General features: G+C 38.2%; 3 protein-coding genes and 1 long non-coding RNA gene across 5 annotated transcripts; 2 read left to right on the top strand and 2 right to left on the bottom strand.

Annotated features, from left to right (window-relative positions):
• Positions 1–6: 6 nt before the first annotated feature.
• Positions 7–8,610, bottom strand: LOC122976760 (splicing factor U2AF 35 kDa subunit-like). The gene is made up of 8 exons (XM_044345420.1): positions 8,504–8,610; positions 6,802–6,889; positions 6,012–6,078; positions 3,486–3,535; positions 2,709–2,807; positions 2,361–2,494; positions 402–494; positions 7–303 (listed from the first exon to the last, which is right to left on the bottom strand). Exons 1-8 carry the CDS (start codon positions 8,545–8,547, stop codon positions 195–197), a joined length of 684 nt encoding a protein of 227 aa, XP_044201355.1. The 5' UTR covers positions 8,548–8,610; the 3' UTR covers positions 7–194.
• Positions 8,611–9,913: 1,303 nt separating this feature from the next.
• On the top strand, positions 9,914–14,773 carry LOC122976697 (B- and T-lymphocyte attenuator-like). The gene is made up of 6 exons (XM_044345327.1): positions 9,914–10,659; positions 12,884–13,207; positions 13,296–13,337; positions 13,492–13,620; positions 13,743–13,777; positions 13,879–14,773. Exons 1-6 carry the CDS (start codon positions 10,554–10,556, stop codon positions 14,200–14,202), a joined length of 960 nt encoding a protein of 319 aa, XP_044201262.1. The 5' UTR covers positions 9,914–10,553; the 3' UTR covers positions 14,203–14,773.
• Positions 14,774–20,214: 5,441 nt separating this feature from the next.
• On the top strand, positions 20,215–23,787 carry LOC122976698. 2 transcript variants are annotated; one of them, XM_044345329.1, is made up of 5 exons: positions 20,215–20,716; positions 22,554–22,877; positions 22,988–23,032; positions 23,200–23,313; positions 23,450–23,787. In XM_044345329.1, the coding sequence occupies exons 1-5, from the start codon at positions 20,641–20,643 to the stop codon at positions 23,587–23,589; spliced, it is 699 nt and encodes a 232-aa protein (XP_044201264.1). In that variant the 5' UTR covers positions 20,215–20,640; the 3' UTR covers positions 23,590–23,787. The 2 variants fall into 2 exon arrangements, with proteins under 2 accessions (XP_044201264.1, XP_044201263.1); XM_044345328.1 differs by having other exon boundaries at positions 23,176–23,313.
• On the bottom strand, positions 23,261–24,093 carry LOC122976700. The gene is made up of 3 exons (XR_006401020.1): positions 24,030–24,093; positions 23,434–23,534; positions 23,261–23,350 (listed from the first exon to the last, which is right to left on the bottom strand). It is a non-coding gene; the product is annotated as an uncharacterized LOC122976700 (long non-coding RNA).
• Positions 24,094–24,141: the final 48 nt, after the last annotated feature.

The raw sequence follows: 24,141 nt of genomic DNA, 5'->3' as shown, positions 1-24,141 counted from the left end.
CCAGTGCAGAGTTACAAATCTGTTTTATTGAGAAAGCGACACAAGCTCATCTTAAAAAAAGGAATAAAAGAAAAACACTTCCAACAATTCACCAAAAAAAGAAAAAAAAAAAAAAAAAAAGAAAATAACTGTCTTCACTGCTAGGATTAAGAAGGAGGGATTTGGTAGGAGATCGGGTCAGTCTTGGGCTTCCTTCAGAATCTTCCAGAACGTTCTCGGTCCCTCGACCTCCGCCTCTCGCGGTCCCTTCGTCGATCCCTGGAGCGGGAGCGTCGTTCCCTGGAACGCGAGCGAGAGCGGTGCCTGGTGGGAGAGAAGAAGGGATTCATTTAAATGTCGAAAAAGATTAAATAAGTATAAAATTGATTCTAAAATATAAATGTTGAACTGGACTTCTATACCTTTTCCTGCGGCGGCCATACAGCTCCCTACGGAGTTCCCGCGATATGGGTTTCAGGTGCATGAAGTTGCAGAAGCCACCTCGGGTGCACTCTCTGTAGGCAAACAGCACATGAAGGGGTTAAAACTTACTGTGCATGCATTTTGGTTGATCGGTGCCACGAGGAGAGGTTGGCTCTTACGCATGCTGAGGAGCTTGCCAGCCTACCACGCAGAACGTCTGATGTTTATCTCCCTCTACATGAAGTTAGTCCTATCACTTACAGAGCAAACAACCTCCGCTCCAATGGAAAATCACTGAGGGGCTCATAAAGCAGAGGAGCGCAAGTTTCCTCCCACTGTGCGGGGACAAAGTTTATCTTTGCATTTAAAAGAAAATGTGATAATTCACGAGGTGCCCATGCAGCTGGCTTTCAGTGCCTTCCACAAGGACACATCTGCAGGCTGGATGCCGTCAACAGTGAAGCGTTATCTAGTGGCTGGAGACCCAGCAGCTTGTTATGCTGGAATACTACCTGGCCCCGAGTTTACTGTAGCTAATTCATCAGAGTAATTAAGATATAAGCAACAGTCAAATCTTAACACAGAGACACTCTTTAAGACAGGGCCTCAAGATAAGATAAAAGGAATTACCTCAACCATCTTAAGGTCCAGTGATATTGTGTTTCAGTGGTTTGTCAGTTTACCAAACTTCAATACTACAGCTACCACCTGATGCCCTTTGCTGCATTTACCTGATGCCCTTACAAATGTTAATACAATGGCTTCTCAAATAAATTCAATATCAAATCTTTGAGATTCGGCTTTCAGCAGGAAACTCAGAAGATGTATGAATAGACGGGGCTGAAGCTGCAGAGGTAATGGTTTGCAGCTGTGTTTTGATTCCATTTAAGGACTCAGCGTGTATAACACATGGTTTACAGACACAGTTGTTGTAGTTTACAGCTGCTGTTCATTTAAATTTAATTACAGACAATGACATAGACAGTCAAATGGAGAGATTTTGTTACTTTTTTTTTTTTTGCCTGGACAGGTCATGAACCGGCCCTGTAACCGTACGTGAGTGAGAGAGAGTAATGAAGTTACGCCACTCCTTGGCCAGTGGAGTGTTGGGAGTTTCCCTGCTGACAGATGCTCTTTCAAAACGAATCAGCGCAAGATGATGGAGGCGGAGGACAGCGGTGTGACCCGGTGTGACCCAGTGTGACGCAGTGTGACGCAGTGTGACGCAAAGTGATGTAGAGTGACACAGAGTGATTGTGTTTCCTGCTCCAAGATGCTCCGGTGTCAAATACAGTGCAGTCGGTTAAACTCCTGTTTAAACAGATGTTTACCAGCGTCTCTACTGTCCTCTCCTCTACCGTCCAGTGTGGCTGGCAGCGCTGTCAGCAGCCGGCAGGAGAGACGCTCCGTTTGGATTTTATAACGGAACTACTACCATCCTAATGTTTTCACATCACAAATGATGAACAACAGCATTAAAACACAGGTCTTGCAAGTAAAATGTGCGACTAATGTAGCCGTTTTATCAGTTTAGTGTGGGGCGGCTGCTCTGCAAGTACGCTCGATTTGCATTTAACTGCAGTAACTAGGTGGAGATAAGCCTCCTGAAATTTGCACACAAAATGCTGCCAAAACTTTCATTTACGATTTCCACTGCAGCCTCCATGACCATCAACCAGGACAGAGGCAGATAAAAGACGGATAGGGGCATGAGGGAGAGCGCACGGTTAAAGCACCCCAAACACAAAACTAAATACTCAATGCAGATAGAAACAGATGAAAGTGTGGGGGGGGGAGTTTGAATAGTTATGACTAGAATTAAAATAAGTTCTCTTTCAAATCAAATTATTGTTCTTGCAACTGCATTTATACCATTTTTTTTTAACCAGGTTTTGACCTAATCTTGTTTATTAATAGGAAGTTTTCAGTGCACCTACAACCTACAAAATGTCACTCACCCCATTTCATACTGGCGGCAGCAAGCTTCCCTGAAGTCAGTGACGGGCGAGAGCTCTGCGTGGATGGGTTGGGCGTTGAACCAGCGATTATTCAGGTCCATGACTGCTTTCTCTGCATCCTCCTCACGACGAAACTGCACACAGAAGAAACGTTAACTTAGGGAATAACTGGTGGTAGTTAACTCTACAAAATAAATATAGTCCATTAAACTTCTTATCTCACATAAATTTGTGAAACACTTTTTCATATCAGCTTATAATGATGTCAACTCAAGATCAGACTCAGCGGCACTTTTATTACCCTTTCATCTCATTTATTAGCTTCCTCCTCTCAAATTCGTCACGAACCTTAACATAGACGTTGCCGACGAGGTGGTCGCCCAAGTTATCGCACACGTTCATCTCCTCCACCTCTCCGTACTTCTCCTCCATCTCCGTGAACACCTCCTACACCAATAAAAAGAACAAAAGAACAATTGGCCTGTGCAACTGGTTCTTATCTGTTATCTACTTTATCTTTCAATCAGGAAATTGGTTAACTGAGATCACCACAACAGCTAACCACTTCCAGTGAAAACTCTGCCAAGGTTGTTGATTTTTTTTAAGCATAAAAGAAATTAATAACTGCAACCAGCTCAGATTACTCAGATATAAAGTAGTGAGAGATACTGTTGGAGTTAAGTCAACTCCTCTTAACAAAACATTCTTTTTATTGACTGAAAGTTGGATTAGAGGTTGTGTTTAGATATGAGTTGGATATTGAAAGCCTGCCTGGTGATTGCATCATTGCATTCATGTCATGTCAGGGGCAACTGAAAAATGTTAACAATCCTCTATCATCATCTCTCAACGTGAACATGTAGAGTATTCATCTTGTTTTCCTCAGATTAGTATCTACAATGAGTTTAATCACATTTTTCACACAGTTTCTATGCATAAAAGCAGCTGTTACATTTCACTTCTGTGCAAATATTTGCTCCTGAACCCATAAAAAGATAAACTGAATACATTTCATGCTGCTCCTTTCGGCCGCAACGTGTTACAAAAGGCAGATAACATAATTGTGACGTCGCTCGGTGCAATATGTGAAACGAAGACGAGCGGCGAGCACAAAAGGTCACTTACCTCGAAGAACTCGTCGTAGTGCTCCTGCATTTCCACATCGCTGACGGCGCCTACAAAATGTCAACAAGGGAAAGTCAAGCCGCAGCTACATGGACAGTGATTAACAAAGACATTTCAATGGATTTAAACATCTTTTAACAGAGAAAACTAACTGTAGCAACATAGCATGATCGCTATAATGTTACACCCAAATCTTATAAAAATTTACCTGTAAGTCAAAAGGGTAAAATTCTGTATGTTATGAGATGCTACATGAGCAGGCCTCTCTCCTGTGATTTTACAGTTTAAACTGACAATTATTCAGTTTCCTGTTTTCATAGAAGCAAAGTAAAAACTAGAGCTGACCCCATTTATCCTCCTCCAGGTTGGCAGAGTTTTACTTTAAAATTACAAAAGTTTTACTTCTTTACAAACAACACGTACATGATGTGCGGAAAGAGGTCATTATGTAATATCACAGAATCGATATTCGGGGGTGGGGGGGAGTTATTTAACTAGTCATGAAAACTCCTGCCTATTACATGAAGGAGGATTTCCTAAATTGGGTACAGCACTAGGAGGACCCTGCTTCAATGAATCAGAAGCAAAAATTGTGTACTCAATGTGAAACGGTTAAGTGTGAAGCCAAAAAAACACAAAGTTAAAACATCTGTTTCACGTCAGCAGAATGAAGGATCTAAAAACCAAAAGCTGTGCACATTATTGCACCACATTGTCTCAGGTAGTTTGAGTTAGGCCGGGGAAACATGCAAAACAGCATGTGGCCGGGCCAGTTATTTTATATCCAAGGAATGATGTGATGCGTTAAGATGTCTCTAAGGGGGGACATGTTGCTAGACTAAGCCAAATTTATGGGGAGGGGGGTTGTGGGAGGTGTGAAACAGTAAATTAAATGGAGTCGGTGCCGGAGGATCCTGCGTATGAAGGGAAAACTTACAGTGTAAACCATCAGCAGACTGGGCAGAGTTTTGAAGGTTATGAAGGTAAATGTTCAAGAGGGAAATGGTCTGAAATACAAAACGTAAACTTCTGTGAACCAAAATATAGAGCTGGGGAGGAAAAAATGTGATTAGAAATTTTTCTGTCAGTAAATTGCGAGCCTTCGTTATCACATCTCATGAGTTCCGGCTAATTATGTGATGGATAAAGCTGCGTTCAAGATCTTAGAAATGGAGGAGAAGCTCAACTTTTTTTTTTTTTTTCCAATCTCAGAACTCATCAGCTATTGTCTGACAATGATTTAGTCTTTGTGGGCAACCGCCAATGTGTCAAGGCTTCTGGTGTAGCTAGCGGATATCCAGGCCACTTCCTCTTCCGTGTGCCTGTCGTTGTTTACAGCCTGATTAAACATTTGAGACGCCAGAATGGATTTGGAGTTGTGAGACGATGTCTACGACTGGACTGTTTCACCAGTCGCCAGTTTACACTCAAGTTAATAGTTTAAAACATTACATTACAGATAATTGGTGGAAAATGGGCTATGACCGTGGGCTTATATATACCCTTGCTTTAATTCCCATTTTACATCAGAGATTATGATGTATAGCATAAACATATTGTTTAGTTTTGCTTGAATAGGTTGTGATCTACAGAAAGTAGGTCCACAGAATTTTTGTTGATTGAACGTTCCATTTTGGGGGTGAAAAACAAGAAAATCAAACACATGCTGGTGAACTTTTATACCCCGACGTTACTGCTCTGATGCAATCTTGCAAAACACGACTGTAATCTACTAGATTAATAGATGATCTTTACTGGGTTAAGAGTCAAGAGTTGTTTGTGTACCAAATTAGGTGCTGAATGGAAGTGAATGACCTACAGATGTATTTCAAAACAGATTAAATTTGTCTTGAACTGTGGTGCATGCGACATTACAAATAACATTCAAAGGGATGGAAAATGAAAAAAATAAAATAAAATAATACACTGGAATTTCTCTTTAAATAGCCAATAATTGCCTGTTATTTTCCATCACTGCATCTATCACTGAGGTCATTTCAGATCAAGTCTTATCAGACTACAGATGCTGATAAAAGAACTTTTGACCAGTTCAACAGTCACAAAATGCTCAAAATTTACAGCAGAGTGAACGCAAATCATTTTCAAATTCACTGGATGTAAACTGAACATTCTTCCATTACACACCTACCTGTATCAGAGGTCCTGCCTCAGCTTTGCTAGAATGGGCTCAACATATTTACTGATCATATCTAGTAGTTCTAGTATAATCTACTGTAATCAGTGCAATTTAAGTATGTTTGTTTTGGCTTTGCACTCCAGATATTAAATGTCACTTGCTAAAGAGCAAAAAAAAAAAACCCTAAAACAAGCAAGAAGTGAAGATGGCAGCAGTAGAGGCCTGGTAAAGCATCACTAGGGATATCGAGTGTCTGCTAATGCCTATAGATTGTAGACATAATCAGTCGTTAACGGAGCTGAAGCGGTATCTCATGTCTGCTGTTATATTTGAGCACCACTTTTAAGAGACAGAAAGAGAGTTTGCTGACAAATTTTTTTTAAACTTACAGCGCGAGGCGTCGGCCGTCTGTGCACTGTTCTGGGGATTTCGGTAGATGTTTTGAATCAAGATGGTCTGCAAGGAACAAAAAGAAATATATGGTGAGACATCGTAAAATACACGCACAACTAGTTTAGCTTGTTTGCATCCATAAAGAGTTATGCTGTCACATGATCTTTTGAAGATGGGGCAAACCAAAAAAGCAGGTCAGCTCAACTGTAGCTGTGAAGCTTGACTTCATCACACCCTGACGTCCTCCTAAAGCCGAAATTAAGTTATATCGGCCGTTTTCCTTTACAACTTGTACACATAAGTTCGTTCTTTTTAAGAATAACCCCCCCCCCAAACAAATCTCATCCAAATACAGAGACTGCTTAGAAGTTTGACCTCACTGAAAAAGAACAAAACGCTGAATCAGGAAAGTTCATAATTGCAAAACATGAGATCTAAAAGGCAACTACTACAGTATGAATAGGAAAGGACAAAACTACAACATGACTGACAGCATGTTGCTTTCACAATGCTGACCTTTTAACCCCAATGGGTTTAGTAAAACATCGGGTATATCCAGTACTCATACTTAATATGATTTATATTTAAAAACAATACGTAATGTCCATCAAAAATAAATCAAACAAAAAAAGGCCCCCAGCGCATATCACGTTGGACTTTTGGCGTCAAGATAAATGGGACAGGTCGATGTCAGAGAGGACACAATATTTCATTAACAGTAAGAAGATTTTCCACAGAAGACGGTCTTTATTTTTAAAAGAGAGAGAGGCTCGGTGGCATCCTCACCTGGCTGAAGGTTGGTTTGTTGTGCAATCTCGAGCAGCGGTCTCCATGTCTGCAAGCTCCGATTTTAAAATAGAAAGAACAATTGACCCTGGAAGAGAAGGAACAGTGTCATCACGCTCACATTTATTGACAACGTTTCACTGGGACTGTTAGAGCACACAGCGCTATGACCACAAGTTCAGAGCTCAATCAGACACATTTTTTTTTTTACTGATTAAATGTTTAATTAATTAAGTAAAAAATATATATCACTGGTTCTGACCTCTTAAATGGGAATATTTGCTTGATTTTTTTGTCTTTACCTGTAATAAATTGAATCTATGTTTTTGTTTTGGAGTGCTGGACAGAGAGAACAAACTATCTTAAGATGCTGTCTTGGACTGTGAGAAAGGGTGCGGGACATTTTCCACTATTTTACATGATCATATATCAAGAAAATCATTGGCAGATTAATCGAGGATGAAAATAATCAGCTGCAGCCACACACATGTTCAATAGGTGGTACAAATGAGCAGCTTCATGACATTAGAGCTGCATCTATTGGTCGCTTAGTTGTCAACTACTGAATTAAATCGCCAACTATTTTGATAAACAATTAAATCATTTTTAAAAAGTCGGAAATCTCTTTTTCGCGCTCCTCAAATGTGAATATTCTCTGGTTTCTTTAGTCTTCCGTGAAAGTAAACAGAATATCTTTGGGTTGTGGACAAAACAAGACATTTGAGGACGTCATGTTAGACTTAGGGAAACAGTTATCAACATTTTTCACCATTTTCTGTCATTTTATAGACCATACTACAAATTAATTAATCGCGAAAATAATAATAATTAATCACTAATGAAAACGTGCATTTTTTTTATTTCAGTCTGTAATCGATAACAGAAATAATTAGGTCATGCTTAAATAAACAAATTCAATTACACACTTACATACATAAATACATAAAAAAAAGGAGGCAGATACTCAAGTATCACAGCTGAAAACAACACAATAACACAACTCTCTGAATAAATGTTAGCTGCATGCATCCATATCATGAACCTAGAGACTGTTTTGATTTAAGTATAGCTACTATAACATATAGCTAAGTTTGCGATAAAATGTTAAGCATCAGATAAATACTGCAAATATTGTTTCTCTACAGGTAAATGAACAATAAAACCCTATTATAACCATAATACTGCGTTGTTTTGAACCACATGGAGACCATCCCCTTTCAGATTGCATCTTATATGAAGGCATCAAAAGTCATACCCCAAATAATCATTATATTATTGATAGCAAGGTACAATCAATATATTTAATTGACTAAAAAGCATGTGTGAGATGCTTTTTGCTGCTCTCCACCGGTGAACAAAAACAAAAACAATCCGTCCACTCAGCTAACAAGTTCGTTAATTAACCAAGCTGGCTAACAAACTACAATGTATGCTCGCAGTTGTTTAAGATTTGTGGCAACAATCTCCAAAACGATATATTTTGCAGCTGCAGGTTAGCTGAGGTGCCTTCCTGAGTTTCATTCAATGCGTTAGCCGATCGTTAGCTTCCTCTTGCTAATTTAAGCTTAACTGGGGCATTCACTGGTGCAACGGCTACAAACTGGGGCTCGCTGGCGGTAAAGTCCACATAGCTGCAACCTCACTTTGCACAAACCCCGCTGTTTAAGTGTATATTTAAATAAAAATACTAAATAAAACTTACTTGTCTTTCTCTGTGCCGAAAATGGATGCCAGGTACTCCGCCATTTTCGGCTCGTCGCGGACGTTACGGTGTACGTCATTACGTAAAGGAAGGGAGTTTGCGCAGTCGGTACTTTTCCGGCGGCTTGCACTGACCCTGAAGACCACACATGTGCGCTGTTGATCCAGAAACAAAGATATTAATTCTCTGTACAACTCAGACTTTTGTCCTTCTCTCAACCCTGCTTGTCTTCTTGCTCAAACTGCCTCAAGATGTCGCCAAATTTAGTAATTTACCATGCCAAAGTCTATCTATATATCTTTTTTTTATCTATCACTTGTATATCTGTATATGCAATCTATGGTTTTTACCTGTAATTTACATGTTCACCTCCCCCCTGATGTGTACACAGTAAGTGAGTATTTTCCAGAAAGCAATGAAGTACATACTCAAATAATGCTACTATTTGAGGTACTTTTACTTAACTTGTGTAACATTTTTTCTGTTCATTTGTAATTCTACCCCTCTACATTTCAAATGAATAATAAAATTCCCATGTAAAATGAATGCACTACATTTATCTGACATCTACCGTTATACTAGTTAAGATTTTACATAGGCTACATTTTTTCTGCTTATTTGTACTTCTTTTAAGGGAACCACACTACATTTATCTGACGTTACTAATAAGATTACTAGTATTACTAGTTGGATTTTACACACAAAACATGTCATGTTAAAATATAGTTTATATAATAAACTACCCAGGACAAGTTATCGGCTCCACCTGGCCCAAATGCAACATTAAAATGCTGCTAACACTTTACTGCATCAGTAATAGTTCAATATACTGTATGTAATACTGTAAAACTCTGAAAGCAACCATTCTATGAGTACTCTTATTTGTGATACTGTGGTTCTGATAGTAATTCTATACTTAAGTGAAGGATCTGAATACTTCCTTATATTGCACTTTTCACTCCCCTATAGGCCTAATTATTTTACCCCTACTTTGGATAATAATGTGTAAAACATACAAAAGCCTCATAATATGGTGTAGAGTCAGAATACCTGTAACAACTGTACTTTTTAACTATTTAAGAAAAGACTACTTTAAGGTTACCCACTGGAATGGGCCTAAAATTTACTAATGTAAATGTACTTTTACTTGGGTACTATTGTAGGGACTTTTTCCAGATTTTTGTACTTTCCCTTCATTGCTCTTGTTTCTTCTGAGTTTTAAAGGGACACAAGTTGGCCGAATTACATGAGAAATATTAAAAATAGTTAAAAATATAAGCAGCAGAGCCTGGGATAACTTGTAGCCACAAGTATACTAAAGGTTAAGCCCCCAAAGCTCTGGATACTACGTTTCCCACAGTACAACTCAAGAGTCTTTTGTGTGGCTTTTGAACTTTTTGTCCCCAGCTCTTAACACAACCTTCCTGCTAAAAAAAAAGAAAAAGACGAAAAAAAAGTGTAGTCCACAGGCTAATGGTGTTGAGTGACCACAAACACACACACACGCACACAGCATCCTCATCTCGTCTTGAGTGCACTTTATGTCTTCCCCTGTAACCGCAATGCTGTGCACAGGGCCGTACAAATTTGCAGGAGATGCAGACGGCAGAGTTGAAAGGAAGGGAGAGAGGAGAGGAAGTCAGCTTGAAGAATGTGAACCACAGACACTGCCAAAAAGTGATGAAGGTGCGCAGACTGAAACAAGACTGAAAAGAGAGTGTGAGAGATAGAGATTATAGTAAAACAGCAGGTCTTACAGACAGCCTCCGAAGCTGCGGGAACCCCCTAATCTGAGATGTTTCACTGCAACATTGCAACATCTGCAGAAGCAAGACCACCCACCGTTCTGCACTCACCTCCACTACATTCACCGCCCCTACTTTAAGGGGAAAGAGGCAGAGGTAGGAAGGGAGCGAGCTGAGACTAGAAAGAGGAAGCAGCATACAGTGAGGTAAAACCAACCTCAACTTCAGCACTTCTCTGTTTTGTTTAACTTAAAAATAATGTGCTCAGAGGAACGTTTCCCATTTGGACTGTCTGCGACTGGAAGATGACAGGAGGTTTTCTGAGTGTTTCCATCATGAGGCCTAACCCCTGCTGGACTATCCTGCATGTGTCCATCTTGGCGGGGCTGCTTCTCACCTTGAACGTTGAGAGTAAGTTTTTGTTTCTTGCATGTTATGCTGCCTCAGTGTTTGTGTAGTGTGAAGTTTGCTTCCTCTGCAGGTGTAAAAAGTGTTAACTAAGGTTTTCAGAATAAAAAGTCAGCTTGTTATGTTTCGTGAGGAGAACTTCGTAACCACTATCCAAATTCTCATGGTAGGATTGGCGACTTGATGATTGCCTGATTCATCATGAATTTTAAAGTGCTGCGTATGTGTCCACTGTGGATTCACATTTAATGTACAAATGTAAAGTACATTGGCAGTTTGTACAGTTGTCGGAAGGACAGATATTGAAAAAATCATCTCCCAAACAAAACCAACGGCTCAATTTGACATAAAAAGTCGTAACAGATATTTGTTATCGAAGTACATTGAACATGGTTATGATGAGAGTGATTGTTTCTTGAACATACCACATAATAAGCTACTGCACATCTTAACCTATCCTTAAAAGTATGTACATTTTATAATGAACAACTGTTAAGCTGGCAAATGTAAAACCAATTCACAATGTCAGTTTCAGGAGCTAAAAATGCTTCCTTCTTCCAAAACATGAGGGTGTTTCTGGAGTGCGTGTGGGAGCTTGACGGAAAAATAATAAAATAATTTACCCAAAAGAGAGAGGCAGAACTTGAACTCACTCATTAGCTTTATCAATAGTCAGCCCACTTCCTTTCATGTTCCTTGTGTTTTTAAAGTGTTGATTTACACGAGGAAGGCTATAATTTCCGTGATCTATCCTCCTTAAAAATCTTAAAAACACAGCTGGAATTTCTTATTCTAAAAAAAAACAACAAAGGAGTGGGAAACCGATCAATTCTTATAAATGGTGTGAACAGTCAGCAACCACAGTTTCATTCATGTATTTATCAAGTGTTCTGTGGTTTCCTTGTGCCTTAAAAATTTCTTTGTGGTCTGAGGGGAGAACGTGTATTATTTAAACATGACTCAAAGTGAGCCAAGTTGCCACTAACATTATTTTCGCTATTTTAAATGTACTTGATTCAAAGCAAAATCATAAGCATCTATGTTAATATTACCGAGTGTGAACATCCATGAAACACCCTCTCAAATAACTGAGAAAGTTATCGCTATTAATATGATATGATCAGAACAGCTACTAAATGGAGCTTGTAGTCAGACTGTTTTGTCAGTGTTGTTTCCAAGCTCAGCTAGTGATTTATGCCAAGTGATCAAGGGCCATAACATTTGTAAAAGGCGTTAAACTGAGGTAGATGTCTGAGCTAAACTTTCCCCTGGAGACAGTGTATTTTAAATGGGGTTCAACTCTCAGTTCCTCAAACTGTTGGATCTCATGCAAATTGTGTTTCCGCTCATCACAAAATGAAATGTCACAGAATGATTTTTTCTCAGTTTGTTTAATTAGTTTGTTTTATCTTTTCTTCATCACTGTATTCAGCCTTGGATCATGTTAATATTCTTATTATTGCACATGATGGTACTTTCCCCCAAAGGACAGGTTCACAGCTTTTGAAGGCTGTCTTAAAAGAACAGTCAGGTGCCAAAATGAACACTGAAACATGTTTTGCTTGTTGTAATCCTTCCTCCTGTTCATACTGGCCATTAGAAAATCCCCTCCAGATGTGCTTACAATGTAAGTGACAAAATCAACAGTCCACGTTTTGAACAAAAATGCATTTAAAAGTTTATCTGAAGATTATGTGAACCTTCAGCAGTGTGGATATCTTCCACAGTTACTGTCTTTTCAGTAAAATAATTCCCTCTTTGTGTTGCTGAGGACATGAACGATCCTAACAAAAAGAGGAAATTTGGCACTTATAAAGAGTAGCTTTGAAAAATATTGAAGTGATTTGACTAATTTGGATGACTGAAGCCTCAAATTATCTTCAAATAAACTTTTAAATATATTTTTGCACAGGGCTGTGGATTTTGTCTCCCATCGCTTACATTGAAAGTGCATTATGAAGACTTCTAATGTGTATTTCAGATACCTGATTACCATTAACAACTCCCCTCGGCCAGCACCTATAAGAAAAAAATTTGCTTTTTGTTGGATGATATATTGTGCTACACTGTTGGTCTATGGGTTTTTAAATCTAGTGTCATGTTCTTTTATCATTTGCTGTATCTGATTCAATTGTTTTATTACAGTATTTAAGTACAGTATCAAGCAAGGATGAATCACTTTCTCATTCGCACTTTGCATGTGTTTGTTTTCATTTTTCTCCTTCAGGTGAAGAATCTGACTGTGACCCAGGAATTAATGTGCGCCGCAACACGGTTCATGAGGCTTTACTCGGGGAAGATCTTACGATTAACTGCACAGTTACTTTCTGCAACAATTCACCACCAACAGTCTCCTGGTATAAACTTGAAAATACTCCTGTTCCAGTAAATTTCAACAGCAGCCCTCACATTAAAACTGAGTGGGAAGCTTCAAGCCCTGTAGAAGGGATATTGTTTTTGACCTTCCAAAACATACAAAGAAATGACTCAGGTCAATATCGGTGTCAAAGTGGAGGCAATATGGGCCATGCCATCAATGTGTCCATCTATGGTAAGTGTGACTTTTTCAGGGATTAAATACGTCTGGACTGGATTGTACTTACCTAGTATTACTAACTAACCTCTGTTTTGTTCTATAGGTAACATTAAGCCTCCCATTGATACAGGGAAGAATGAAACAAGTAAGAAAACTTTATATAGTTTCTGCTATTGCACATGCTATCCATGACTTTACTCTAATCTGAATCCTAAAATGTATTTGCAGTGTACATTACTAATAGATATTAAAAAAAAACCTGCCTTCATGCTGAATCAAACTTCCTCATTTTCTTGCAGACAACATGTCAAATCCGAATACTACACCTCAGGATAATATGTTGATGTATGTGTACTCTGCTGCTGGGATAGTGGGATTTGTCATCGTCGTGATAATTATATCTATGGTATCAATGCTAGGATGCAAAGGTGAGACTTTCAGATTTTTGATTCATTAAGGGACAATTCTCTTTTCCAAAATGTTCAAATCAATATACTAGGCAGTAAATATTAATGAGTCTGTCTATTTCACCAAAATGTCCACAATGCAGGGAAACCAAAGAAAGAGACAAGTACTGAAAATCAGGTGAGATACAGATACATTTCAAACTTACCTCCATCCTTATATCATCCCATTTTTATCCCCTCAAACATTTAAATACAAAATGCTTTTTTGGATCTTTACAGTACATGGCAATGCCAATGGTCGAGCAAGCCTTCCCACAAGCCAGCCTCCAGCCGTCGTCAAGAGAAGGCCCCTCTGTCCCGCCAACTAGGCGATCTACACGGAAGAAGATGCCGCCCTCACAACGCAATGAGTCGACGTTACCAGAAGACCATCTTTACGGCGTGATAAAAGAGGACGATGAGAGACAGAGGAATGTGGCGGAGGAAGAGGGGAGTTCTGTTGTTTATGCTGCACTCAACCATCAGCGGGCACCAGCAGCTGCTGCTCGGCCAAGGATTCAGATAGAGGAGAGTTCTGAGTACGCAGCTATCCGTGTTCCTTAAAGATCCACTAGACGCCATTTCCAAGCGGAGGACATGTCACATTATTTGGATTAATAGTCTTGTTGATGTTGGCCAGAGACACAGTTTGGTTCATTCAACAAGCTCACACTAGAAGATCATGTCAGGAGCTCAGGAGGACAATTACAAGGGGGTGACCCTAACACCAGGAAGGGGTGCAGGAAGCTCCATAATGTGCGGATTCTGAAAACTCGTCTTGGATAGCCAAAGTGTCCTTTTTGTTTCCTACATTTTTGTAAAAACTGCTCTCTACTCAACGTGAGGATGACACAGCACAGACTCTCTCACCCATCTACATGAGACTCCAGAGATTTGCTCCATAAGTAAGCTCATAAGTTAGCATCTCCACCATTTGGTCAATACTTTGACAGCCTGCACACCTGCACGGGTGTTTTCACTCTGGCTGATGAGACCTCTGCTCAGGTTGAAGTTGGGTGGAGCTATGCTGAACATCTTTTCATCTTTACCAATAGGCCTTTTGCACAGGAAACATTTTTACATGACACAGTAGGAAAAGTACAGGTGTAAATAATTAAATGAATGATGGCTGAAATCCAATTAGCTGCTCAAGTTTCAGGGTCCTGGTGTTGTGCATGCTGGCTCACTGTCACGCTGTCATGGCTTACTGGGACACTTGAATAGAATTTAATGTTATTATTTTCCTACTATGACAAGTAAAAATGTCTGCTGTGAAAAAAGCCAGTAAGAATGGTGAGGATGTATTGTGTCCCTCCTTAACAGGTGCAACGAAGCTAGCTGGGTGTGAGTCATCTCTAAAATTCTTATAGAAAACATGGGATTAGCAAGAAATGCCAAAATTAATACCTACACGCATGATTATGTGTTATGGAATTGCTAACATTTCCTTTTTGTTATTTTTTATGCTAACAATTTTGCAAAGGGTAAATGAAGTTTGTTAGCATGTAGTGTGCAACAGCTACAAAAACCAAAGACCACTGGGTACTTATATTATTATTATTATTATTATTATTATTATTATTATTATTATTATTATTATTATTTTGCTTGTATTTCTGTGAAATGTTGCTGTTTTTAATCCCACCTCGCCATATGGTGCAAGAGTTTCATAAAAGTTTGTGAGCTGGCAAATTGCAGGAGCTTCAATCAACTCCTACTTCAATATAGAAATTTCCTGGGAGCATTTACAGATTAAAAGTCTAGTAATATTCTAAATTTGGACACTGTAGTTTATTTGAGTCAGTCCCACATACACTGTCCTGCTGTAAATACTCATTAAAGCACCAAATGTGTATTAATCCACGACTAAAAATAGTCCCCAACAAATTCATTACTTACACCTGTTTGGGTTTGATTTGATAAAAAACTACGATGCCCAGCTGTTTCAGAAAATTACTTTTTAAAAGATTAAACTTTTTCTGAACAGTTATATCTTCAGTAGAAACCAATGTGCTGATGCCACAAGCAGGGCAGGAAGTCAGAAAGAACTGAAAGACAGACTAATGTTGTGTTTGATTTTACTGAGATTTGTTGAGAATAAGAAAAATATTGAATCACACCAGTCTTGTGCTCTAAGATAGAAGTGCATAAAGGGAAGAAATCAGGCTACAAAAACCCTCAGATTGTGATATAAAAGCCCAAAGCAGCATCATCTCTTACCATCTCTCTTACGGATTTGTTTGTGATCTTGGTTTGAATGTTTTGTGTCCTGCTCTCACCGAATGGTTAAAACTGTGACTCTGTGCTGTTTGTGCACATCCATGACTTGAATTAACTTGAAGTAATAGTTTCATTTCTTGCAACCTGTGCTGTATCACCTATTCAATCACTTTCTGACTATACGAATGACTAATGAGCTTCACTGATTTTCTTCTATAATTTAATGTTTCACAACCTTTTAGAATTGTTGATTGTGTCAGGAAATAGAGAATGTAATAATATGATGATTCTGTGCAATCAAATAACAGCATTTTTCATGCATCAATAACTGTTGATTACTGTAAATTAAGAATATATGTTTATATGATGCCATCACTGCTGACTCACTTTTTTCCCCCTGTAAATCAATCTCACACTATACACAGTATATAATCTAATACCAAGCACAAATGTCTATTTAAAAAACCCCTGTGAGCTGTGACATGTTGAACTGAATTGGGGGATACATGTAGACCAAAGAACGCTATCGTCAAAAACAGGAAGTAAAGTCAACCGCTTACTGTGATATAAAGAGGAGACCTCCAGTGATAGCTGTTTCACAGAAGTGGATAGCTGGTTCCTCAAGTGTTTCTACAATGAGACTTAACCACCGCCTTACCGTCCTTCATATGTTCATCTTAGTGGTGCTCCTCTTCACTTTGGATGCTGAAAGTAAGTTATTGTTATTCTATTAAGTTGCTCACCCTCAATCTGAGCATACAAGTAATATATTCACTAATATGAACCAGATAAATTATGTTTTGCATGTTAAAACTTAAGAGTCAAAAGGCTTTAAATATACTTATTATATCTTAAATTTCAGGTGTAAAGATATTCTCCTACACACACCCTGAAGACTCAACAGTGCAGCATTCTCAACAAATAAATAAACTTGAATGGGAATGTGTATTAATTCATATGTGGGAAATAGTAAAATATTTTCATAATGTACGGCCTTACTCTGTAAAAAGAAAAATGAAAGAAAAACCAAGGTGGGTTTCACATTAATCACTGAAAATTTGACAAAAGTTGAAGTTATAAAATGGGTCTTTGGTGCTATAAAGCAGATTTTGGTTCATTTTTTTGTACCTCAGGATGATCTTTATAGAGTATGTGTAAATGGTTATATATTTTAGCAATGCCTCAATGCCTACAAACAGATGTGACTGTAAAATCAGCTTTTTCTTGGTCCACTTGCATTGTTTTTCTTAAAAAGGGTACTTACTTATAAAAACTTGGATACATATTTTGGCTACAAGAACAGCATTGTAATGATTAGGTTTTGCGCTAAATAAGCCCGTATATAACTTATTCCCTTAAATTGGGCCTCTCCAGAAAAGGCCGCACTTTTTTTCCAAATCTCACCTCCTCCTTTAAGATTGACAGACCCTGATCTCAACCGTTGCTCCAAGACAAACTCTTAAAATTCAGTGATGTGAGCTTAAACATACTTGTTTAGAAGAATTCGTTACAGGCCAGAGGCAGAAAAGTGCCTTAACCACAGAGTTACCACAGATGACATGCTGGCCTGCCTAGCTGACCTGAATTTACAGTTTGATGGTCACAGCTGCAACATGAAAAACCAGTACAACTTTTGATCTAATTCTTTTCTGTATCATTCTTACTGCCTGTTTTTTTTCGTGTATTTTCGTCATCATCAGCTGGTATTTTTCAAATTTTTAAATGACTAAGTCGCAGGTTGTTTCTCGTGAATTGTGCAGCACTTGCAGCCACAATCTGCCCCAAAAGATTTTGCTTTAGGCCGGCACAAACATGCCCATAAAGTTTTGCAACTGTATGAGTGGAGCGGTTTTCAGAGAGCACAGAAGCCTCAAATTGCATGTCTTTAATTAGCAGGGGTGCGCCCACACAGAGCCCTCCACAATCACAAACCAACTTTCATTTATTTTGCTTCTTTTGCTTCTCTAGTATTTCACATCTACAACATAATCTACTGAAATGTCCGTCAGAATAGGCTACAGCTATTAATGTGACTCAGGCAGGTCTGAAATAAGCCGATATACGCCTAAAACCCCATACCCACTTGATCCCCACCCCAATGTATAACTGAACTCATTCAATATCAATTCATTATAATTCAAGCCTCACAAGCTTGAAGATCCGAAGAGAGAGAAAGTGCGTGCAGCACACACACCAACTATCTGAAGATGCTAATAACTCCACCCTAATTGCGTGGGGCAATTAGCGCTGGTCTTTGTGAGTTAGACCGTTTTTGCAACAAGGCTTATTTGCATAAAAAGGATGTATGAGTAAGAATGTATGAATATTACATCATTTACATGCATGCAAATGAGACAAGCGCACGCTAGTTGCTAGGCAGCACAATTTGTGGTACATTTGGCCCTATGTTTTGTCTTTTTCCTTTTGCAGGTGAAGATTCTGACTGTTACCTAGAAATTTAAATATGCCGCGACACAATTTATTAAACTTTAGTTGTGTAATTGTGGAAGACTTTAGGATTAACAGCACAGTTACTCTCTGCAACAATTCACCACAAACAGTCTCCTGGTATAAACATGAGAAAATAAGGTGGAAAATTTCAAACCATTTAAAAGCCAAATCGTTTTTGGTCTTGAAAAAAATACTCAGGAAATGACTCAGGTCTGTATCGTTGTCAAAGAGAGGACAGTCTGAGTCATGCCATCATTGTATCTGTCTTTGATAAGTGATCCTTTCTACACAGATGGACTATATCTTTCCCAGACTGCACTGAAGGAAACCATTTCCACCACTGAATGATTCATCTGGTGTTTGTTGTTTCTTTTATTTCCAAAGAATCAGATTTGAATGTTTTTCCAGGTAATGCTGAGCTCAGCACAGTTGCATGGACGACTCCGGTAACTGGTAAGAAAATTCATTCTCTCACAGTGGTAACAGGTCTTGTACAGCTTACAATCTAAAAAACAGGTGTCAAATGAATCTCTAAAAATGTTTTTACATTAATTAAATGTATACATTCTTCCTTGATGCTGTAGGAAATGTACTCTTTTTTATCTTGCAGCGAACACAACAACTCAAGATGCTTTGTGGCCATATCTGTGTCGTGTTGCTGGAGTCGTGCTGTTTGCCATCATAGTGATGACTATATATGTTGTATCAGAAAGTGGGTGTAAAGGTGAGGTTTTCTGATTTTTACATACAGATAAAAAATGTCACAGAGCAATAAGATAAATAGGCTGTGGTACATATTCATGATTGTGATCTCACCTGATGTCAATCCAAGGTGTCCATTGTGCAAGAAAATCCAACACCACACCAGATCCGAGCCCCCAGCCTCTCCATGGAGGAAGCCCTACTAACGAGCATGTCTTTTGCACCCTTCCTATCTATGAAAATTATCCCAATGATCCCGTCTACATGAATTTAAATTAAGTTAAATCTTATGATATCAGGGTTGTGATTGATATCAAAACAGTGTTCATTACAAGACTGTAATTTGTAACTTGTATCTGATTTATATTGATTAGTGTGTCAAATGACTTTATCCATGAAAGGCTTTGCTATTATTATGTTTTGTATTTTGATGTAATATGCTTTGTTTTTTTATGAACTTTTTTTTACAACTACAAAATATAATCAGTTTCTCCACAATGTTGTTTACTCTCGTGAATCATGGTGAATCACACTTTTACCTCCAGTTTGTTTTTGAATCCCTGTAAATCATGCTATAATAACACAGAAATTAAATGTCTTACTTAAGAAACCGCTCTTGGTTAGATCTGCTGTGTGTGTGTGTGTGTACGTGTTGCAGGAGTTACAGTCCCATCTTTTATTATGGAATAGTTGAAACTGGTTTATCTGATAACAGAAGAAAAAGGATAACAAAGGATATTAATCTAGACATTATAATTCCCAATTTCAACAATTATTAATCCAACAAAGGTAAAAAGAAATGTAGAAATAGCTTCCCCACTACTTAAGCCTAATCAGTACAGTAAATAAATCATAAGCTGCTATAAGTGCATTTTAAACCAAAGGAAACTTACATATCATATACACAGATCAAACTATTGGAGGGACGAGGCGTCCACATGAGGTCAGCCAGCTTCTTTGTTCTCAAAAGTTTTGCCACAGGTGAGATCGCCGCCCATCCAGGAAACATGAGGCAGGTAGAGAAAGGAAATGGTCTTTGTGCACACATCCGGTTCAGATACCCTTTTTATGATTGTCTGTCTATATTGTTGTGTGTGTTTGTATTCACACCTCTGTTCTGTTTTGTGGGTTCATTGGGGTGGGGTACCTTGCTGAGTTTTTTGAACTGTGAATCATGCAAAGCTACTCTAGTGGAGTCCAGAAATAAAAATATAGAGCTGGAAATGAGCATAATAGGTCCCCTTTAATGTTTCACAACCTTTCAGAATTATTGACTGTGTTTTGTGCAATCAAATAACAGCATTTTTCATGTATGAATAAATGTTTTTGATTGCTGTAAATTAAAATTATATGTTTATATGATGCCATCACTGCTGACTCACTTTCCCCCCCCTGTAAATCAATCCAATACTATACACTATATATAATCTAATACCAAGCACAGATGTTTATTTGAAAACCCCCTGTGAGCTGTGATGTGTTAAACTGAACTGGGCATACATGTAGACCAAAGACTGCTATCGTCAAAAACAGGAAGTAAAGTCAACCGCTTACTGTGATATAAAGAGGAGACCTCCAGTGATAGTTGTTTTACAGAAGTGGATAGCTGGTTCTTCAAGTGTTTCCACCATGAGACCAAACCACTGCCTTACCATCCTTCATGTGTTCATCTTAGCGGTGCTCCTCTTCACTTTGAAAGCTGAAAGTAAGTTATTGTTATTCTTTCGAAATCGCTCAGTCTGAGCAGGTCTTTGTTTCTCCGTTGCCAAGTAATGTATTCACTAGTATGAAACAAGTAAAGTTATGTTTTGCATGTTAACTCTTATAAATACTCAAAAGGCTTTAAATATACTTATTATATCTCAAACTTAAATCCAGACCAGGCGTAAAGATATTCTCCTACACAAACCGAAAGATTTAACAGTGCAGCATTCTCAACAGTTAAATAAACTTGAATGCGGATGTGGTCCATTTATTTTCTATTTCTATAAAGGAAATAGTCAAATATGCTCATAGTGTACAGCCTTGAACAGTGGGTTTTACATTAATTGCTGCAAAATCGACAAAACCTTAAGTTGTAAAGTCTTTGATGCTATAATGCAGATTTTGGTTAATTTTTTGTACCACAGGATGATCTTGTGTAAATGGTTGATGTTAATTTTAGCAATACCTCCTTTACAACCATTTACGAGAGCAGATGTGACTGTAAAATCAGCTTTTTCCTGGTCCACCTGCATTGCTTTTCCTGGAAAGGGTGCTCACTAGGGATGTGCAGAGGGCCCAGTATTTGTATTTATATCTGTATTTGTTGAGGCAGCAAAATTATATGTATTTGTATTCAAATAAAAGTGGAAAGAGTCTTAAAAAATCCTGTTTTTGTTTTTATTACACTTTTAATTTTAGAAAATTAAAGTTTTACAATAAGTATTCATGAATAAACTACATTATGAAGAAGGCCCCCTCTCTGGGTCTCGAACTGGAGTCTCCGAGATCATAGACGACTGCGCTGACTACTGAGAAAAACTTAACCTGTCGTCTCATTGCAGACAGACCTCTACCTATTTATACACCCATAACACAGAAACAGCACACCATGTTATATGTAGGGTAGAACTTCAAAGGTGATTATTGCTTTGCACATTTCATTTATTGCCTATTTTTTTTTACAACCTAACTTTGTGGGAAGGAAAGGGGGAACAACAGATTATGGGGAGTCCCTTGCGAGCACTTTGTGTGTGTCAGTAGCTCAACTTTATCTCTGAGGAACACCCTCAAATTAGGAAATGTGTGTCATGTAGCAGGTGGATGTGACTCCCCTCGTTGAGACCTGTTCATAGATGTAACAGTGGAGCAGAGGAGAAAGACTGAGATAGCGATGTAACCGACCTGTGTGCTGGTATTTGACATGTTTTTTTTTCTTTCCGAAAACAAGTTATTTTTATAATATTTGTATGAAACAAATATTTGTTAAAAAAAAGCCCACTATTGGTGCTTTGCTGAATAACGTATTTGTATTCGGGCACACCCCTAGTGCTTACTCGTAAAAATGTGGCTACATATTGCAGCTACCAGAACAGCATTGTAGTGATTGGATTTTGCGCTAAATAAGCCTGTATATAGCTAGACAACTTCTTTTCCCTTAAATTGAGCCTCTCCAGGAAAGACCACACTTTTTTCCAAATCCCACTTCCTTCATTAAGATTAGTGCACCCTGATCTCAGCTGTTGCTCCAACACAAACTCTTAAAATTCAGTAATGTGAACTTAAACATATTTGTTTGGAGGAATTTGTCACAGGCCAGAGGCAGAAAAGTGCCTTAACCACAAAGTTACTACAGATTTTCAGTTTGATGGTCACAGCTGCAGCATAAAAAACCAAGACAACTCTTTCTGTGATCTAATTCTTTTCTCCATCATTCTTACTGCCTGATTTAAAAAAAAAAAAGATGTATTCTGTCATCATCAGCTGGTATCAAATTTTCGAGTGATGATAAATTGGTCCGTCATTTCTAATCTCTATGTTTTGTCTTTTTCCTTTTGCAGGTGAAGATTCTTACTGTTACCCAGAAATTAAAGTGCGCCGTCACACGGTTCATGAGGCTTTACTTGGGGAGAACCTTACAATTAACTGCACAGTTACTCTCTGCAACAATTCACCATTAACAGTCTCCTGGTATAAACTTGACAACACTGCTCTTCCCGTAAATTTCAACAGGAGCCCTCACATTAAAACAGAGTGGAACCCTTCAAACCATTTAGAAGGGATATCGTTTTTGATTTTCCAAAACATACAAAGAAATGACTCAGGTCTGTATCAGTGTCGAAGTAGAGACAGTCTGGGTCATGCCATTAATGTGTCTGTCTATGGTAAGTGATCCTTTCTACACAGATGGACTATATCTTTCCACTGAATGATTCATTCAAAGGTGTTTGTTATTTCTTTCATTTCCAAAGAATCAGATTTGACTGTTTTTCAGGTAATGCTGAGCTCACCACAGTTACATGGACGACTCTGGAAACTGGTAAGAAAACTTCATTCACACTCTCACAGTGGTATTTGTGTTTAACAGGCCTTGTACGGCTTACAATCTGAAAAACAGGTCTCGAAAACATTTTTTTTACATTAATTAAATTTCTACACATCAATGCTTCCTTAATGCTGTAGGAAATGTAATATTTTATCTTGCAGGGAACACAACAACTCAAGATACTTTGTGGCCATATGTGTACCGTGTTCCTGGAGTTGTGCTGTTTGTCATCATAGTGATAACTATACTAGTTGTATCAGAACGTAGGTGTAAAGGTGAGGTTTTCTGATTTTCACATACAGCAATTGTATTCTGAAAACACAAAAACAGATTACAAATGCCATAAAGCAATCAGATAAATAGGCTGTGGTAAATATTCATGATTGTGATCTCACCTGATGTCAATTCAAGGTGTCCATTGTGCAAGAAAATCCAAGAACACACCAGATCTGGGCCCCCAGCCTCTCCCAGGTGGAAGCTCCGCTAACCAGTATGTCTTGTCCACCATTCAAATAAATGAAAATGATCCCAATGTAACTTCAATATGCTAAGTTAAATCTTACAATATCAGGGTTCTGATTAATATCAAAACAGTGTTCATTACAAGACTGTAAGTTGTAACTTGTATCTGATTTATATTGATTTGTGTCAAATGACTTTATCCATGCAAGGTTTTGCTATTATTATGTTTTGTATTTTGATGTCATATGCTTTGGTTTTTTATGAACTTAAAATAACATTTTTTATTACAATTACGAGTTCCAGTGCAATCTTTTATTATGGAATAGCGGAGACTGGTTTATCTGATAACAGAATAAAAAGGATAACAAATGATATTAATCTAGACATTATAATTCCCAATTTCAACAATTATCAATCCAACAAAGGTAAAGAGAAATGTAGAAATAGATACCCCACTACTTAAGCCTAATCAGTACAGCAAATAAATCATAAGCTGCTATAAGTGCATTTTAAACCAAAGGAAACTTACATATCATATACACAGATCAAACTATTGGAGGGACGAGGCGTCCACATGAGGTCAGCCAGCTTCTTTGTTCTCAAAAGTTTTACCACAGGTGAGATCGCCGCCCATCCAGGAA

Source organism: Thunnus albacares, chromosome 24 (assembly GCF_914725855.1).
Source record: "Thunnus albacares chromosome 24, fThuAlb1.1, whole genome shotgun sequence".
NCBI lineage: Eukaryota > Metazoa > Chordata > Actinopteri > Scombriformes > Scombridae > Thunnus > Thunnus albacares.
Note: the sequence above shows the minus strand (reverse complement) of the source record. Positions and strands in the feature narration are given on the sequence as shown.